General features: G+C 38.1%; 1 protein-coding gene across 2 annotated transcripts in view; it reads right to left on the bottom strand.

Annotated features, from left to right (window-relative positions):
- JAG2 (jagged canonical Notch ligand 2) overlaps window positions 1-18,203 on the bottom strand; it is a 156,041-nt gene that overhangs the window by 17,425 nt on the left and 120,413 nt on the right. For both annotated transcript variants that reach the window (XM_051978113.1, XM_051978114.1), the window contains 7 exons: window positions 9,487-9,600; window positions 8,255-8,368; window positions 5,463-5,579; window positions 4,038-4,065; window positions 3,615-3,700; window positions 1,355-1,468; window positions 1,026-1,141 (listed from right to left, as the gene is read on the bottom strand). In XM_051978113.1, the coding sequence (XP_051834073.1) occupies window positions 1,026-1,141; window positions 1,355-1,468; window positions 3,615-3,700; window positions 4,038-4,065; window positions 5,463-5,579; window positions 8,255-8,368; window positions 9,487-9,600 (689 nt within the window). The remainder of the gene's footprint in view (window positions 1-1,025; window positions 1,142-1,354; window positions 1,469-3,614; window positions 3,701-4,037; window positions 4,066-5,462; window positions 5,580-8,254; window positions 8,369-9,486; window positions 9,601-18,203) is intronic.

Here is an 18,203-nt window from a genome sequence, read left to right as displayed (position 1 = left end):
CCCCAAGTCGTTTTTTAGAGATCACCCCTATTGTGTTGGTGAGATCTAATGGAACAAAAATGTTTAAATTAAGGGGCTACAGCTTAGGAATCATTATAATGGGATTTAGAAATAGAATCATTTTACTGATGATGATACCAAGGCCTAGAAAATTGAGTCTGGATACTTTCCTATATCCTAACATGCAAATATAAGAACAATCTTCCAAATCTGCTGGACTCCACACATGAAGATAGATTTTTTTTTTTTTTTAGTCCTGTACGCACTTCACAGGGTTGTTGTGAGGGTTAAATGAAGTATTATAGGGAAAAAACTTTTCAAATCTTGAAGCTCTTTGCACACACTAATGGTGGTGGTAGTAGTAGTATTAATAATGCCAGTACCATTTTCATGGTCAAAGTTTTCATTCAAACATTACAGCGGATACTATGCCCTTGATAAGTTTCTGGCCAAATATTCTGGCTTTACATTCATTTCATGGCAAGTCATTAGAGCTCTAGGTACAGAGAGGAGTTTCTAATCATAATTACTAGCTGAGTTAAGAATTTCATTTCTCCAGCAGTCTGAGACTTGCCCTTCTCCAACCTCCTTTTCTTTCTGTTCAAACCCATGAAGTATAGTAGAGAAGGTATCCTAGATTTCGCATCAGAGCATTTGGTTTTGAGTACTGATTCTGTTATTTATAAGCACCTTCCCTGCTCTGGGTCTCAAGGGGATGAGCTTAGATAATTTCTAAGAAAGCCTCCATATCTGTATGTAACCTATTGTGTGGGTGTTTTATAAGCCCACTTCAGAACCTAGCAAGGAATGGCAAAAAGAGACTAATATTAGAAGTAAGGAGGCTGAGGGTCCAGTTCCCAGCCCCATCACTAATTTACTGGTTTAATGCTGGACAACTAACATTCTCTGTGCCTTCGTTTTCTTAAGTAGATGGACTAGGTGACACCAGAGCTAGGTTCTCAGTCTATGATTCTATGCAGGAATACAGGCATAAAATCTAGTACCCACCCAGGGCCCTTCCTTACTGTGCTGCATTCAATGCGACCATCCATGCAGTGACATGTGTTGCACTCCTCGGTCCATTTGCTGCCATGTGGAAATGGCATGCCCTGTGACCAGCAAGATTTCCCAAATCTGATCACTGAGAAGGGAGGAAAACAAATTTTAAATGTTTATGTTCAACCAAAATGTCTGTTTAAAAATGTTACTAAAAAGGTCAAAGGTCAGCAAAATTACAGGACAAGAAGGCTTATGGGAAAGGAAGTCTGTCCCTCTCAGTCTCAAACACCAAAATCTTTGGTGTGTGGCGGTCTCCAGAGCTATCAATCCCTGGCTTTGTAATCCGAATGCTTACCTTCCTGGCATCTTTGCCCAGCTCTCCCAGGAGGGCAGATGCACTGGTACCCATTTATTTCATCCACACATGTTGCCCCATATGCACATGGGGAAGATTGGCATTCATCAATGTCTGCATGACAAATAGAACAATTCTCACTTCTAAAGTTTACAAAGCACTTTTCTCAAAACAATCCTGGAGGATAATGGGTGAGGCAGGGGGAGATGGTTAAGTAGTAGAAGTATGATGCTCATTTCAGAGGTGAAACTGAAAGTCAAATGGATTCATTGACTTACCCATAGGAACAACTGTCCAACCTGAGGTAAAGTGAGACAGAATGAAGGTTAGCATCAAGGGAAGTCATGGCAGTGACTTGGCAGCAGCCATTTTCCAAGGAGAAAGTGGGGATTAATGTGGGAAGATCTGATTCTCATCTTAGAACAAGAAGCAGCAGAATTCTAAGACCTGAGGCCAGAGGCCTTCTCTTCTCATACTCTCTCATAGTGGAGAGCCTCCAGCAAATAATCAGAAACACTGGGCTCTGCCATAGGATCATAAGGAGTATGAGGGAACAAGAGTTGGATTACATCTAAGGATCTCTTTTGGATCCTTTCTGGATCCAGTGGGAGAAAGGTTTTGAAAATACAGTTAACAGGTCTTGTCAGTATAACTTATCTCTTCATTTTAATAATGCAAAACCTGCCTGAGTCTTTCCATTTTTCATCTGGCCTTATAACTTCCACACTTAGCAGGGGAATCAGGATCTCTACCCCAAAGGATGCTAAGCCCAGCCTATGGCCAAGGCCAACAAGGAAAGACACTGAGGAGGCACTTGTTATGACTGCTGTCCCAACCAAGGGAAGAAGGGAAAGCTTGATGCAAATGAGTGGTTTGGATGGAGGCCTGTGTGCAGATGGAAACCAGACCACAGCTCCTAATACCTATGTGCCTGTACAACCATTCTTAATCAGATCCACCAGGATATTTAAGGTGTAGTGTAAAGACAACTGGGAATCAGGATCATAAATCATTAACCTAGTTAATAAAGGGAGCTAATAGTAAGTCAAAAAAGATGTATTGAATTCCGGCTATATGTCAGGCATAATATGGAATGCAAAGACAGGAAAAAGGCAATACTGTTTTCCAAGGTCTCACAGTCTAACAGGAGAGACATGAAAACAATATATACAAGCAAGATATAGTCAGGATAAGTTGGAAAATATGAATAGAGAGGAGGCATTAAAATTAAGGGGAATGAACAAAGATTTTCTGAAGGTGAGATTTTAGGTGGAACTTAAAGGATAACAGGGAAGTTAGGAAACAAATAAAGAGGGGGAATTGCCAGTGAAAATGCCGGAAGCTGTGAGAGGATGTATAAGGAAAGGTGGTGTCACAGAGAGATCATTTGATATAATTCTCTCATTTAGAAGAAAAGGAAAACAGGCTCACAGAAAGATTTATGCCTAAGGTCACATAGCTTATGTATATTATAGGTCTCTGGACTCCAAATCCTGTCTTCTTATGGCTGTATCACCAGAGCTCTAGTCCTAGTCTTTCATTAATTTATGATGCAACCTGGGATATGACCTTTCTCTCTCATGTGTAAAACAAAAGTTAGTTCTTCAGTCCCTTCTAATTCCAGCATGCTGTAATTCACTAAGTCTTGGCCTATAAATAAGAGTCTGGGATCATTATTTCTAAGTGGTTATGACTTTTGGCTGAGACATTTCTACCTTGAATCGGTTTCCTCATCTGTAATAAAGAAGTAATAACAATCACTGACTTGCCAGTCCACTGAAGCTGATGTGTGGATCCAGTGAAATTGTTTTGTCAACCATAAAACAAGGCATAAATGGGAAGACTGTTTACTGTGGACAGGTTGAAGGAAACAACCATAGAGATATTTGTCCTGCTAGAATATTTGGAGATTATTCAGCAAAATCTTATTTTTTTTAGAGGAATAAAACAAGATCTAAAAAATGAAATCCTAGTTAGGTAATAAAGCCTAGGTCCCTACTTTTTCTAACAGTGAACTCTTTGCCACTTTTCAAGGACTGGGTGGGGTGGGGAGGAACTAAATTTGTCAAATACCTATGACGCAATACCTGAAAAGGATGTTAAGATTACCAGGATAAAGAAATTAAAGCTTAAAGAAGGGGGACAGCCCAGTCAAACAGAGAGTCTTTTTCTGCCTGATATCCCAGACTCAGACATGCCATCCCCCTCACTCCCCAAAGGTCAACATCCCCACACACCCCATTTATATCCTTGTACTCACTGATTCTGCAATCAGGACCAGCAAACCCCGGGGCACAATTACAACGAAACCAATTCACTCCATCCACACAGATTCCTCCATTGTAGCTGCAAAACACCCCCAACTCCATAAGCATCAAACTACAGCAGAAACCATTAGTTCTAGCTTCTTAAGCTGTCCTTCATTTGCAAATTTCTAGCCTCCATTCATTGTTCTTCCAATGTTGTTCATTCTTAGATACTTCCCTTCACAATGTTAGCATTCTTTCTGTGTTAATTAAACACATACTTCCCCTTGTGAGTAGAGGACCTTAGCTCTTCTGGGGAACCCTTATTCAAAGAGGGCTTTTGACTAATGACTCGGGGCTATTCCCTTTACCTGTTAGTGGTAGATACACTTTCTCTAAAGATCCAACTCCCCATAGGCTAACCCAGGGATACTCACCATGGGTGAGGGTTGCAATCATTTGTATCTGAGAAAAAAAGAGAGAAAGTGTGAGGGACTGGTTTTTCAGTGGTGAGAGAGCTCAAGCTATAAACAGAACTAAGATCTGTGTTCACCACCAGAGATCCCCAAAATTATGGCGTTCCTACCCTCCTCAAGGAACTAAGAGTCTTTGCCAAGAGTTCTAAAGTCTCATATGGCAAGTAGGGAAGAAGCCACAATACTTTACTATGGTACTTGGTGAATATGAGGAAAAACTTCCTGAAAATCAAGAGTATCTAAAAATGGGATGGAGTGCTTGGGGTAGAAATGAAATTCTTCTTAATTGAGATCTTCAGGTAGATGCTGGAAGAACATTTGTTGAATGTACAGTAGAAAGCATTCTTGTTCAGGTACTAAGCTCTCTCTGTGATCCTTTCCATTAAGTGAAAGCAACCTGTATAATGCCACAGAATGGATTTTCATTATTCCTGGGGCTGGGAACTATATTCCAGGAATATTACATTAGCGTTTAGCACCTGAACTGAAGAATAACCCAAGTAAAGAAATAGAGTTAACCTCCAATCAGAGGCTGTTGGTTGTGACAAAATAGGTGAGAAATCAGCATAAATCTAAAATGAATGGCTGCTTCTTGACTTCACTATCAGGGGTTAGTGAGGTAATGAAAAGTATATTCATGCATGTATTTAACCTATATCAAATTGTTGCTATTTTGGGGAGGGGAGAAATAAAGGAGGGAGAGATGAAAATTTAGAACACAAAAATTTTACAAAAATGATTGTTTAAAACTATCTTTACATGTTTTGGAAAAAATAAAATACTATTTAAAAGAAAAGAAAAAAGTATATACAGATGGATGAGTCAGATCTCAGACCACCCCCCAGAGGCATCACTTTTCCATCTTCAAATTTAGGAAAGGTACAGATCTTTCTGCCTGTTTGCCTCAGTTACTTCATCTAAAAATGAAAATGGAGAAGTAAATGGCAAACTATTCCAGTACCTTTTCCAAGAAAATACCAAAAAAGGGCTAAGAAAGTCGGCTGGGACTAAAAGTAACTGAACAGCAACAATAATATGCAATCATCTTTGTTATCTGCATTGGCCCACTGTTTATTTTACTCTACTAATTCCCTACAACCAATATCCATGGGGCCCTCCTTGGAAAGGAGAACTAAGACAGCATTGGGAGTTCTTGGAGCCTTCTCTGACCTCATGCAACCAGATTCCAAAATTCTTTGTAATGACACTGCCAAGGGGTGAGGGTGGGAAAAAAAAAAAATCAAAGTTCAATGCAGCCAGAGTTAGGTTTTGTCCTTAAATGTATTGTCTGCCTCCTTCCCCTATTCAGCATAAAGACCAAAATGGTTCAGTGATGTAGAAGAAGAAGATATAGGAAAAATATATGGAAAAAAGGTCTAGACTTACTTTGAGTGCATGTGCGGCCTTCCCAACCATCTTTACAGATACAGGAAAAGGAATCACCACTGCCCACACATGTGCCACCATTCATGCATGGGTTCAGGAGACAGCTGCTATTCCTGGCTATGAGGGAAGAAACATTTTAATTTCCTAAAAAGAAGGTCACCAGTCCTCATACCTACCTGATCTGATCTGCTCAGTCCTGTCACATTCTATTCCTGTCACAAGGGATCAAAGGATCTAGAATTGAAAGGAAGCTTAGAGGTCATTAGCCCATTTTATAGATAAAGGAACTAAGTCTGAGAGAAATCAAGAGACCTGTTCAAAGTCTCATCCATTAACATGTAGGATTCCAAATTAGGTCTTGGCTCCAAATCCATTTTTCTTTCTACCTTGCCACTTTCAAGCAACAGAAACTAGACATCACCACTTCAGAAATGGGATGAAAAAATGATGCGATCTGGACAAAGGTCTTTGTGATGTTTTGATATATTAATCTGTAGAGGAAGTTAGGAGCCAGTCACAATACTCTATATCTCAAACTTGGCTACCATTGGCTTAGTTTCAATTTCCCCATTTATAAAAATCAGAGTTGGAACAGATAATCTTTTTTAATACAAATACAATAATTTTAAATATATTTCCATATTAGTCATGTTGTAAAAGAAAAATCTGAACTAAAGGGAAAAACTATGATGAAAATAAAAAGTAAAAATAGCATTCTTTGATCTACAACTATCTTCATAGTTCTTTCTCTAGATTTGGATGGCATTTTCTATCCCAAGTCTACAAAGAAGAGCTAGTCATAGTCAGCACACAATCTTGCTGATAATTTTTTAAAAATTATTTTATTTTTGATGTATGAAATAAAACAAGCATTTCTTTTTTTTCTAAGTTTTTTTTATTAATTTTTTTTTAAATTTTATAATTACTTTTTATTGACAGAACCCATGCCAGGGTAATTTTTTACATTATCCCTTGCACTCACTTCTGTTCCGATTTTCCCCCTCTTTCCCTCCACCCCCTGCCCTAGATGGCAAGCAGTCCTATATATGTTAAATATGTTGCAGTATATCCTAGATACACTATATGTATGCAGAACCGAACAGTCTTGTTGCACAGGGAGAATTGGATTCAGAAGGTAAAAATAACCCGGGAAGAAAAACAAAAATGCAAATAGTAAAACAAGTATTTCTATAATATAGTAGAATCTTTTTAAAAAATAATTACACTTGAAGCCTCCAATCTACAATCTCCAATAGTACAATTTACTATTTCTTTTAAATAGATAAAATTATCATTTAACATTTCCCCCCTTTTTTAAATTCTAAGGTCCCTTTCTAGTTTTAAATAATCTAAGCAGATTCTCTGCTATGACTTAAAACAATCCAGTAACACATTGTATATAGTCTCCCTGTGAGCTTGGCCCCTGATCAGCTGTGGCAGAGGTGGGAAGACAAGCAAGAAACAAAAGCAACTTCCTCAAAATCATCCTGTGAAGCAGGTAATACAAATCTTATTTTTTCCTTTTTATGGAGGAAGAAACACATTTTAATAGATTAAGTGACAGGTCCATGGGTTCAACTAGGTTGAAACATCTGGGATGGGACGTGGGTCTCCCAACTCCAACTCCAATTCTCCATCCACCATGCTATATTGCTTCAAAAATCACTTGGTTGTTGGGCTCACATTTTGGACAGGGAAATCTTGTCACGAGAACATTGAGAAATTGGGAGTTATTATCCTAGAAAAGTGGAGAATCCATCTAAGGAAAATGATAAGGAGGCTTTGGAGTAGGCTCCATTAATGCTATGATGTCCAGGAGAGAAATGACAGTTTTAATGATAGCTAGATTTCTTCTCTTCCTTTTAAATCTGCAAGTTTGTGCTTCTAAAACCAATTCACACACACACACACACACACACACACACACACACACACACCCCAAAACAAAACAAAAAAACAAGGAAAAAAGGCAGGAGGATATCATTAAACGTTGACTCACTAGCAGTTCAGACCATTATTTATGGTTCAGATTGACTGATTCTCAGTCAAGGGAGAGATCAGTATAATCCATAGTGATCCAGGAAGGCTTTTTAAAGCAAATGGGATTTTTTGAACAGGGATCTGAAAGAAGCACTGGGTTTAGAAAGATAGAGTAGGAGATAGTGTATCAGAATACAGACTGGATTTAATTTCCTACCTATAGGCTCCTATGGCGTCAGATGAATTACACAAGGCTCTGAAAAGGCAAAGGTCTTCCCCAAAGATACACAATGGAAATGGGCAGAGAGTGAGGATGGTGTTATGGAAGGCAAAGAGGCAATATGGCAATGGCACAGAACAACCTTGGAATCAAGACCTAGGTCCAAGTCTTGCCTCTGACATATAATGGACATGCCACTGGCCAGGTAACTTAACCTCTCAGAGCATAAGAAAATTCTCAGATTCTAAGGTTTAGGAATTTTGTTAGTTTGTATCAGTTGAAGATGCTTTTAGGTCAATAAAATCGCAGGTCAGGACACTCAAAAAAAAAAAAAAAAAAAGAAAGAAAGAACAATGGATAAGGAGTTAAGAGATATGGATTTCAATTCTGGCTTTGGCAAAGTCCCTTTTTTCCTATGGGCTATGGGCTTCAGGTTCCTCCTCTACAAAATAAGAGTTGAATTTGATCTCTACAATCTATACTAGTTCTAAATTCTATAAGCTAATGATTAAGGTCTCAAAGCCAAGCCTTCTACTTTCCTATAATGTGCCCCACAAAGGTGTGGCTCCCCCATCCTACCAGGTCCAGGTACCTGTATTACAAGTGCTGCCCTTCCATTCTGGGGGACAGATGCATCGGAAAGTGTCTCCACTGTCATAGCACGTGCCACCGTTGCTGCATGTGTTGGCATCACACTGGTATTCACCTGGGAACAAATAATAGATGCTCAGCATTGCCATGCCATCAGAGAGTTGCCAACCTGGTCTGACCCTATAGGGCAATCCTGAAGTTTCTCCTGCTATTATTCTCTGGATTAGTAGGAGAAACTTCTAATCCATATTTGATTATTAAAATAGGATCCAGGCTGCACAGAGCCATTCAACATCCTCTCATCCAGTTTTCCTTAAGAGCTAAGAAATTAGCCTTCTAGTGACAACTGGGTGGGAGGGTCACTGAAGTCTCTTGGAGTCCCTCCTTGCCACTGGTCCCAGATTTCCTTTCTCCTGTTCCCTGAGGTCAGGGCTTCATATTCCCTAACTATGAGGTTTATTATGCCCAGGATAAAATGAATCCCTGAGTAAAGGAAGCTTACCCCACAGTGTGGAAAACAGAAAGGCTTAAGAGCAAAAAAAAAAAAAAAATTGACAGAGCTTATTTGTGATGTGTCTTAATTCCATATCCATCCATTAGAGTGAGGGCATAGAGACAGATGATTTCAAACTAATTAAGGATGGTTCATGGAAGAGAAATTTTCAGGTCTGCTCTAGGAAGATTAAAGACTATGCTGCTTTAAGATTCAGGTTAGGGACCAGAGGCACAAATGGAAGAAGGAAGGTCTAATGTAAGAACAGATGAGTCAGTGAATTCAGAGATATAAATGTTTGATGAGATTGAGATATCATTTCTATGAATTTTAAAGAGACAATCTGGCCACAGTACAGACAAACAATCGGCAGGAATCAAACTTTCTCTGGTCTCAGAAGTTAGATGAACCACATTTCAGCTTTCTCACCTTCCCCAGAGGCAAAGAGAACAGGGCACAATCTATCTGTCTCTAGGTATCCATGCAGAGCTCCAAAGAAATATCAAATGAAAGTCAGTTTTTATCTCCAATTTCCATTTACTTCTATAGTTCTGGCCTGAATGCCTGGCTCTGGAAGGGCTATATCCACAATCTAATGTTCCAGATATTATCTACCTTTGAAATGATCTCAGTTTACACGTTCTTGTCAAAATTCATCTTCTAAACTCTGGGATTTAGCAAGTGATCAAGGAGGGAGAATAAAGAACAAGAAGGCAGAGGGTTGAGAAAACTAAACTTACGTGAGTGGCAGGTCTTGCCCTTCCAACCATCTCTGCATTCACAGTAGAAATCATTCAGTAAGTCAATGCAGTGGCCTCCATTATGACATGGGTCAGGGAAGCAGTCATTCAAATCTGGAGAAATAATGTGAGATGAGAGAAGGTACCTGGGAGAAGGTGTGTAGAAAGTAAAGGAGGAGCTAGGGCTAGCAAGCAGAAAGAAAGTCTGGGAAGGAAGTGAAACCAAAGACAGGCAGAGAATAGGTGATCTGTTACTGGATACAGCAGCTGCCAATCTCTTCCTGGTGAAGAGGTTAAAATGCAAGCAAGCCTTGTGTCAAACCCTGAGTGTGGCAACTGCTTAATAAATATTATGAAATCAGAATTTTATAATATCTAATACTTCACTACCCTATTTGTGCTTTTTAAAGAGATTCATTGATGTCCTTGTATTATCTTCATTTTTGATATTATCACTATTATTCCTAATTCCTCCTCCAAAAATAAATATAAAAGTCAATCACTATAGCAAAAAATAAAAAAGGATATGGGAAGCAAACTGGTACACTGGATTTGTCTTAACATATTTATTTCATTCTGTATCACTTCTGTGAGAAGAGATGGGAAATATAATTGATCATCAATCTTTTAGGAATAATGGATCATTTTACTAATCATAGTTCTTAGATTTTTGAAAGCTGTTTTTTTTTTCTTCACAAAGTTATAGTCTCTAATAATTGTGATTCTGGTTCTGCTTCACAGACGTCTCTGAATCCACTCCTTTTGTTATTTCTTATACTGTAATAATAATCCATTATATTCATATAACATAATTAGTTTAGCCATTCTCTGTTATGAAAGACATAATCTGATTACAGTTCTTTATTACAACATAAAGTGCTCTACAAATAGTTTTCTATACATGGGTATCTTTACCTTCTTTTTTGCTTCTCTTAAGGACAGATCAGGGCAGCTAGGTGACATAGTGGATAGAGCACCAAATCATTAAGACTTGAGTTCAATATGACCTCAGACATTTAATAGCTGTGACACTCTAGATAAGTCACTTAAGCCTGATTGCCTCAGATTCCTCACCCATAAAATGAGCTGGAGAAGGAAATGGCAAACTCCTCCAAGAGCTTTGCCAAGAAAACTCCAAATGGGATCACAAAGCATGGTACACAATTGAAATGACTTAACAACAAAAAGTCTAGTGATAGTGTCAAAGACTGCACAATTTAGTTGCTTTTTAGGTATCATTCTAAATTGCTTTCCAGAAAAGATGAACAAGTTGACAGTACATTAGTGCACCTGTCTTCCTCCATGCCCTTTAACAACTGCCTTTTCACCCTTTTTTCATATTTACCAAATGAGTGAATATGAGATGGAGCATCAAATTTGTTTTTAACATACATTTCTTTTATTCAAAGTAATTTGGATCATTTTAATATAGTTATTCATAATTTGATTTTGTTTATTAAGAAATTAACTCTTCCTTTATTCTACTTAACACTTCCTAGCTGTGTGATTCTGGGCAAGTCACTTAACCCCAATTGCCTCAGCAAAAAAATAAAAATAAAGTGTGTGTGTGTGTGTGTATATATATATATATATACATATATATATATGTATATTCCTTAATTCTTTATTAATACACACACCTAGATGGGAATAGAAATCTAAACATATAGAAAAGTAGGAAGTGAAAAGGATAAAGGTGGGGCAGAGCCAATAAAAGGGAGGGCAGTTTGGGGAGGTAAAAGTCAAAACATTTTTGAGAACGAACATGGTAAAAGAAGAGAAACAGTAAAATAAATAGCTATAAAATAGAATGGAGGGAAATACATAGTTGGTAATTATTAAAATACCAACTATGTAAACTATGGGAAAAAATTTTTCACGCGCGTTTCTATGATAAAGACTTAATTTCCCAAACAGAACACTGAGTCAAATTTATAAAAATAAAAGCCATTTTTTTTTCAGAGAATACGAACAGACAAAATTTTCAGTCATATAAAAAAATGCTCTAAATCATTATTGAAAAGAGAAATGCAAATTAAAACATCTATTAGACACCATCTCACACATGGTGAACTAGTTAATAATGACAGAAAAGAAAAATGACAAATGTTGAAGGAGATGTGAGAAAATTAAATCTCATGAAATTGTATATGGATTCAACCATTTTGGAAAACAAGTTGGAAGTAGGCGTAGTTCATTGGGATGAGCCACAAAGCCATACACACTCTTTGACCAAGCAATACTACTTCTAGGTCTATACCACAAAAAGATTTAAAAAAAAGAAAAAGGATCTTATGTGTACAAAAATATTTACAGCAGCTTTTTTGTGATGGCAAAGAATTGGAAATTGAGGGAATCAATTGGAAAATGGCTGGATGTTGTCTATGACTGATGGAATACTATTGGTTTTTTTTTTTTTTTGCTTTTTGCTGAGGCAATTGGGGTTAAGTGACTTGCCTAGGGTCATACTAGGCTAGGAAGTGTTAAGTATATGAACCCAGATTTGAACTCCTGACTTCTTCCTGACTTCAAGGCTGGTGCTCTATCTATCCACTGCACCATCTAACTGCCCAATACTATTATGTTTTAAGGAATGATGAACAGAATGCTGTCAGAAAACATGGAAAGACTGACATGAACTGATACAAAGTGAAATGAGTAGAACTAGAACATTGTACAACAGCAATGCATGATCTTATATGAATAACTTAGCTATTTTTTGTAATACAATAATTCAAGACAATTCTGTAGGACTTATGATGAAAGGCACTGTCTACCTCCAGAGAAAGAACTGGTAGAGCCTGAATGCAAATCACAAATATTTTTCTTTTTTTCTAAAGATTTTAATAATATTTTATTTTTCCAAATACATGAAAAGATAGTTTTCAACATTCACCTTGCAAAATCTTGTTTTCAATTGTTCTCCCTTTCCCTCCCTTACTAATTTCCCAAGACAGCAAAACATGTGCAATTCTTCTAAAATATTTCCATATTCATCATGCTGTGGAAGAAAAAAATCAGATCAAAAGGAAAAAATGTGAAAAAAAATCAGACAACATTAAAAAGGTGAAAACACTATGCTTTGATCTATGTTCAGTCTTTATAGTTCCCTCTCTGGATAAGGATGACATTTTCCAGCACAAGTCTGTTGGAATTACCTTCAATCCCCTCATTGTTGCAAAGAGTCAAGTCCATCACGACTTATCATCATATAACCTGATTTGACTGATTGCAGTGTATAATGATTCCTTGATTCTGCTCAGTTTACTTAGCATCAGTTCATGTCATTCTTTCCAGATTCTTTGAAATCAGCCTGCTCATAATTTCTTATAGAATAATAATATTCCATTACATTCATATACCATAATTTAATGGCTTATTCAGTCATTCCCCAACTGATGGGCATCCACTCAATTTCCAAGTTCCTTGCTGTAGAGGGCTGAAACTCTGAAAAGATGTGCTTGAATCAGACAGCAAAGCACATAAGTCTAATTATCTATTAAATATGAGATAATGGCTCCATATACATATATTCACATGACATGGTAATGTGATGGCTCTCCTCATGATATATGCTTGCTGAATGTTTGGTGATGAGAAAATCATAGGCAAGGATTGGAGGGCTGGGGAGAGAGAAGTCAGAGGCACTTGGCTGAAGGAAGAGGATGAGAGAAGTTGGAGACTCCAGACTCCAAAGTCGAGGATACATCTCTGACAAGCCACGAGGCAACTTGCCTGCTTCCTTCACTTCTCCCCCTAAAGACTAAGAACTTTGATTAATCCTGACTCTGACTGATCCTGGCCTCCAGGAAGCTAGTCCAGATATTACATTTGGCATTCCAAAGTGAACTAAGGACCTTAATTTCAGTGAAGAAGTCCCTGTGACCAGGAAACAGGGTAAGTATTAAAACAGACAAACAGGGAACTTTGTTAAGGGTTAAAAGTAACTTTCATTTTCTAGTTGAAATGGGGCATTAGGAAAATATTCTCCCCCACCCACACCCCGAGGGAGGTCTATAAAAAGCATGCTTAGACTAATAAAGAGGCAAGATTTTGCTTGTAACTTGAGAGCAGATTGGTGGACTCTTGGAAACATTACAATGCATGTCCCCTTGGTTCTCCAAGGAAGAAGAAATAGAGGCAGATAATTGGAAACTAGTAGGAGATCAACTATGTGAATATTACAATGATACTGGTCCTGATCCACTTTCTAAGGAAATATTCTATATATACAACATAATACAATTGGCCTTAAAGCATCCCACAAGTTCTAGAAAAAAGAAAAGTTTTAAGGAGAACAGCCAGACCAGGAAGCTTGAGGAAAAAGAGGAAGAGAAGGGGGAGGGTAGTAAAAAAAAATCTCTGAAAGGCATGGGGAGTTGAGTATGATGATTCTCACTCTCACAGCCCAGCTTCACCTCAGTCTACACCCGAGCAGGCTCTTGACCTACCCCATTAACTTCACCTTCCTGGGTAGAAGGAGGATAAGGAGTGGGAAGGGCAGTGATACCACCAATACTTCCCCACCCCCAGCAACCACCCCTGCCCTATGACTCTATTGCAAAAGGCACTACTTAAAGCCACAGAAGAAGGGTAGAATACAGCTGATTTAAGAATAGAAATTTATCCTGTGAATGAACAGCTTAACTCTTCAGGTCAAGAAAGGAGAAGACACATTCCTTTTAATCTAGAAATTATCAAAAGATCTAAAAAAGGCTTACACTCATTATAGGTCTATATCATCTTATGTTAAGATGTTATTACAGAATTTGGCTTATGAAATTTTAACCCCTAGTGACTGGAAATCTATAGCAAGGACAAGCTTAGAATCTGGACAAAACTTGTGGCTTTCTGAATATAGTGAACTCTATAGGATACAAGCTCAATGAAATAGGCAACTTGGAGTTAATACACCAATTACCTGTGACCAACTAACAGGTGTAGGTTCTTATGCAGACATTTCAGCACAGATTAACTACCCCATAGCAGCATATGAGCAAATTGCTTCTGCTGCTATCAAAGCATGGGGCACCTTCCCAGGAAGGCAAGATAGAGGGGGAAACCTTCACAAAAATAGAGCAAGGTCCAAATAAACCCTTTGCTGATTTCATGGGACATCTACAGACAGCTGCCATATGAACTATTGGTGAAAATTCAGTTACAGAAATTATGATAAGATAACTTGCTAAAGAAAATCCTAATAAAGTTTGCAAAAGAATTATACTAGGACTACACAAGGATGATCCTTTAGAGGAGAATATAAGACGCTGTGTCACAGTGAGTACAAATACCTTTTATGATGCAGACTTCCCAGGATACAAGCATGAGAAGACAGAGTCCCTTTTGGCAAGGGACTTCCAGAGAGACTTGTCAATGCTTTCAATGTGGTAAAGTAGGGCATTTGAAAGCTCAATGTTGGCATAAAGACAGTGAGAAAACAGGGTGGGAGAACAAGACCCAAAACCCCATGTCCAAAATGCAACAGAAGCTTCCATTGGGCATCAGAATGTAGAATGATTCAGGGAAACAGAATGAGGGGCTCAAGGCAAAAAACACTTGGGGCATGATGGCAGCCAATACTACACCCAGAGAGTCTTTGGGAGTTCAATACTCAGACATGACCAATTAGCCAAGAAGCAATCTGATGGGAGAAAGGGATTACAATTGGGGATAATAGAATTGTATGCAGCTGGGACTACTGAGCTATCTCCTGGAGAGGTGAAATCTGTTCCTCTCCAGCCTATGGATCCCTTTCCTCCAGGCACATTAGGCTTAACCATTTCACCTCCTGAGAGTACTTGCAAAACAGTGTCCATCCACACACTGATGTGGGAAACTGGGGAATGTGTAGATAATATCCCAGTCACTAATACAGGCAGACAATGAGTGACTTATCAACCAGGAGAAGTAGTAGCATCGAGTTTACTGATACAGACTCCTAATGGGGCAATCTGGTGATAGTTGCCCAGATTGTGACTCTAAGCAAAGAATCCAGGAATATTCTGGACAGCAGCTGTGACAGCTGACTGATCTATGCTCACTATCTATATACGAGGCATACCATTAGAAGGATTGGTAGACACAGGTGCAGATTGTACAGTTATTAGAGGTGCCAACTGGCCCAGTCATTGGCTAAAGATTTAGGCAGACACCTATATATCTGTCATAGAAGGATCAATAGCAACTGAAATTAGTGCTACCCCTTTGAGATGGGCATTTGAAGGTGAAACAGGAGTTTTTAGTGCTTTTGCAGTTGAATAAATCCCCATCAAGCTGTGGGGAAGAGACATTTTACAATAGTTAGGATTACAAATGAGTACTTTGGCTTTTTAGGCAGGGCTGCTGTTGGAAGACCTGCCAACACACTTACCTGTTCCTATTCAATGGAAAAGTGATACATCAGTGTAGATAGAACAGTGGCCCTGATAAAATTCAGGCCTTATTAAATATAGTATAGGAGCAACTTGACCAAGGATACTTACAACCTTCTCTAAGTCCTTGGAATTCCCCTGTATTTGTTGTAAGAAAGAAATCTGGAAAATGGAGCATGTTGACTGATTTAAGAAAAGTAAATGAACAGATAGAAACTATTGGAACTCTTCAGTCTGGACTTCCACCTCCTACTCAATTATCTAGAGAATGGCCTCTTTGGGTTATATACATTAAGGACTGTTTCTATTCTCTCTCTAGATAAGGAAAATATGGAAAGATTTGCCTTTTCAGTGCCCAGCGTTAACTTAGGTGAGCCTTATAAAAGATATGAATGGACAGTCTTGCCACAGGGAATGAAAAATAGCCCTACTATGTACCAAATGTATGTTGCTGTTGCTCTTACTCCAATAAGAAAAGCATTTCCAAAAGTAATGTGATTACATTACATGGATGACATATTGGGATGTGCACCTGAGGAACAAATGTTAGAAGCATGTCTATAAAAGACTATAAAAACACTAAGGAACTACAAATTGCATATAGCTCCAGAAAAAATTCAAAGACATGCTCCTTTTCAATATTTAGGATATGAAGTATACCCTAAGGTATACAAAAACTTTCCTTAAGAACAGAAAAGCTTAAATTATTTAAATTATTACCTTAAATTATTTTCAGATATTGATAGGAGATATCCAATGGATGCATCCAGTGTTAGGCTGGACTACCTATCAATTACAACCATTATATGACATTTTAAGGGGAGACACTGCTTTAAACTCACCACACCAGCCTACAAAAGAAGCTCAGGAGGCTTTGAGAGAAGTTGAATTGGCTTTTATTCAATGTGGTTGAAAGAGCCATTCAAAAACTCATGGAAATATAAGTTTTTGCTACGAAAGAGACACTCATAGCAGTTCTTTACCAAGGAGAGAGTGGGATAGAGTGGATGAACTTCCCAGCACAACCAGAACAAAGGCTTACTCCTTACCCAGTATTAGTGGCTAGAATTTTATTAAAGGCCATTAAGCGAGCAGTACAATTATCTGGGATAAGACCTGACAAGATATACAACTTTTATACTAATGCACAAATTAATGTATGCTGTAAAATCATCCTAGAGTGGCAAATTTTATTGGCCAGGGCTCCAAATTTTAGACAAGGGTTTCCATTAAAGAGAACCCAACTATTACATAATTAGCGATAGATTCTTGAAAAAAAAAAAGGTTCCTAAAGTTCCTCTTAAAGGACCAACTATCTTTACAGATGCATCCAAATATAACATTTGTGCTATGTACTCTTGTGCCTTAATTATCAAGAGAGTAGTCAGTCAAGAGAGAACTCCTTTTCAGATCACTCAGCTGAATGAATTGTATGCAATCATTCTAGCTCTTACTTATTATCCAGAAGATATAAATATAATATCTGATTCGGCCTATTCAGTAGGTGTGGTACAAAGAATTGCCACAGCCCAAATAAAATTTGCAGCTTCCAATATATATCAGCTCTTTAAGGAACTTCAAGAGCAAGTGAGAAAGCATCCAAGTAAGATTTATATCTTGCATGTCCACTCACATACTGGATTTCCAGGTCCTATTTTTGATGGTAATTTAAAGGTATATAGCCTTTTAACAATGTCACCCAATATGCCTTTATTTTAGGCAGCCCAAGAATCTCAATCTAAATATCATCAGGCTTCTCGAGGTTTATATTTGCAATATGGGATAATGAAAAAGGAAGGTAGGAGCATAGTAAAACCCCCTACAGCTTGCCTTCCTTTCCACACCCTTACACTCCCTTCAGGGAAGAACCCTTGTGGTTTGAGACCAATGAAATTTGGCAAATGGCAAATTTGACCCATTATAAATCTTTTGGTCATCTGCCTTTTATCCATGTTGTAATAGATACCTTTTCAGGATTTACTTTTGCAATGCCAGCAGCAAAAGAGACAGCCCAAGTGGTCACTGAATTCCTTATACAAGCATTTGCAATTATGGATGTGCCACAAGCAATAAAAACAGATAATGGATCTGCATATACTTCTAAACATTTTGTACACTTTTGTGCATAGTATAAGATTTTACACACCACTAGTCTACCCTTCAATCCTTAAGGACAGGCAATAGTAGGGAGGAGAAACAGACATCACAACACTCCTTTAAAAAACAATAGAAAGGGGGAGCCACAGGAGAACTTCAAAATTTAGCTCTTTATACAATTAACTTCTTGATTTTTGACCAAGATGCACTGGCTCTGGCAGACAGGTTTTATAACCCACCAAAAAGGCA

Source organism: Antechinus flavipes, chromosome 2, assembly GCF_016432865.1.
Source record: "Antechinus flavipes isolate AdamAnt ecotype Samford, QLD, Australia chromosome 2, AdamAnt_v2, whole genome shotgun sequence".
NCBI classification, from domain to species: Eukaryota; Metazoa; Chordata; class Mammalia; order Dasyuromorphia; family Dasyuridae; genus Antechinus; species Antechinus flavipes.
The sequence above is the reverse complement of the archived record's forward strand: the minus strand, read 5'-3'. Positions and strand labels throughout refer to the sequence as shown.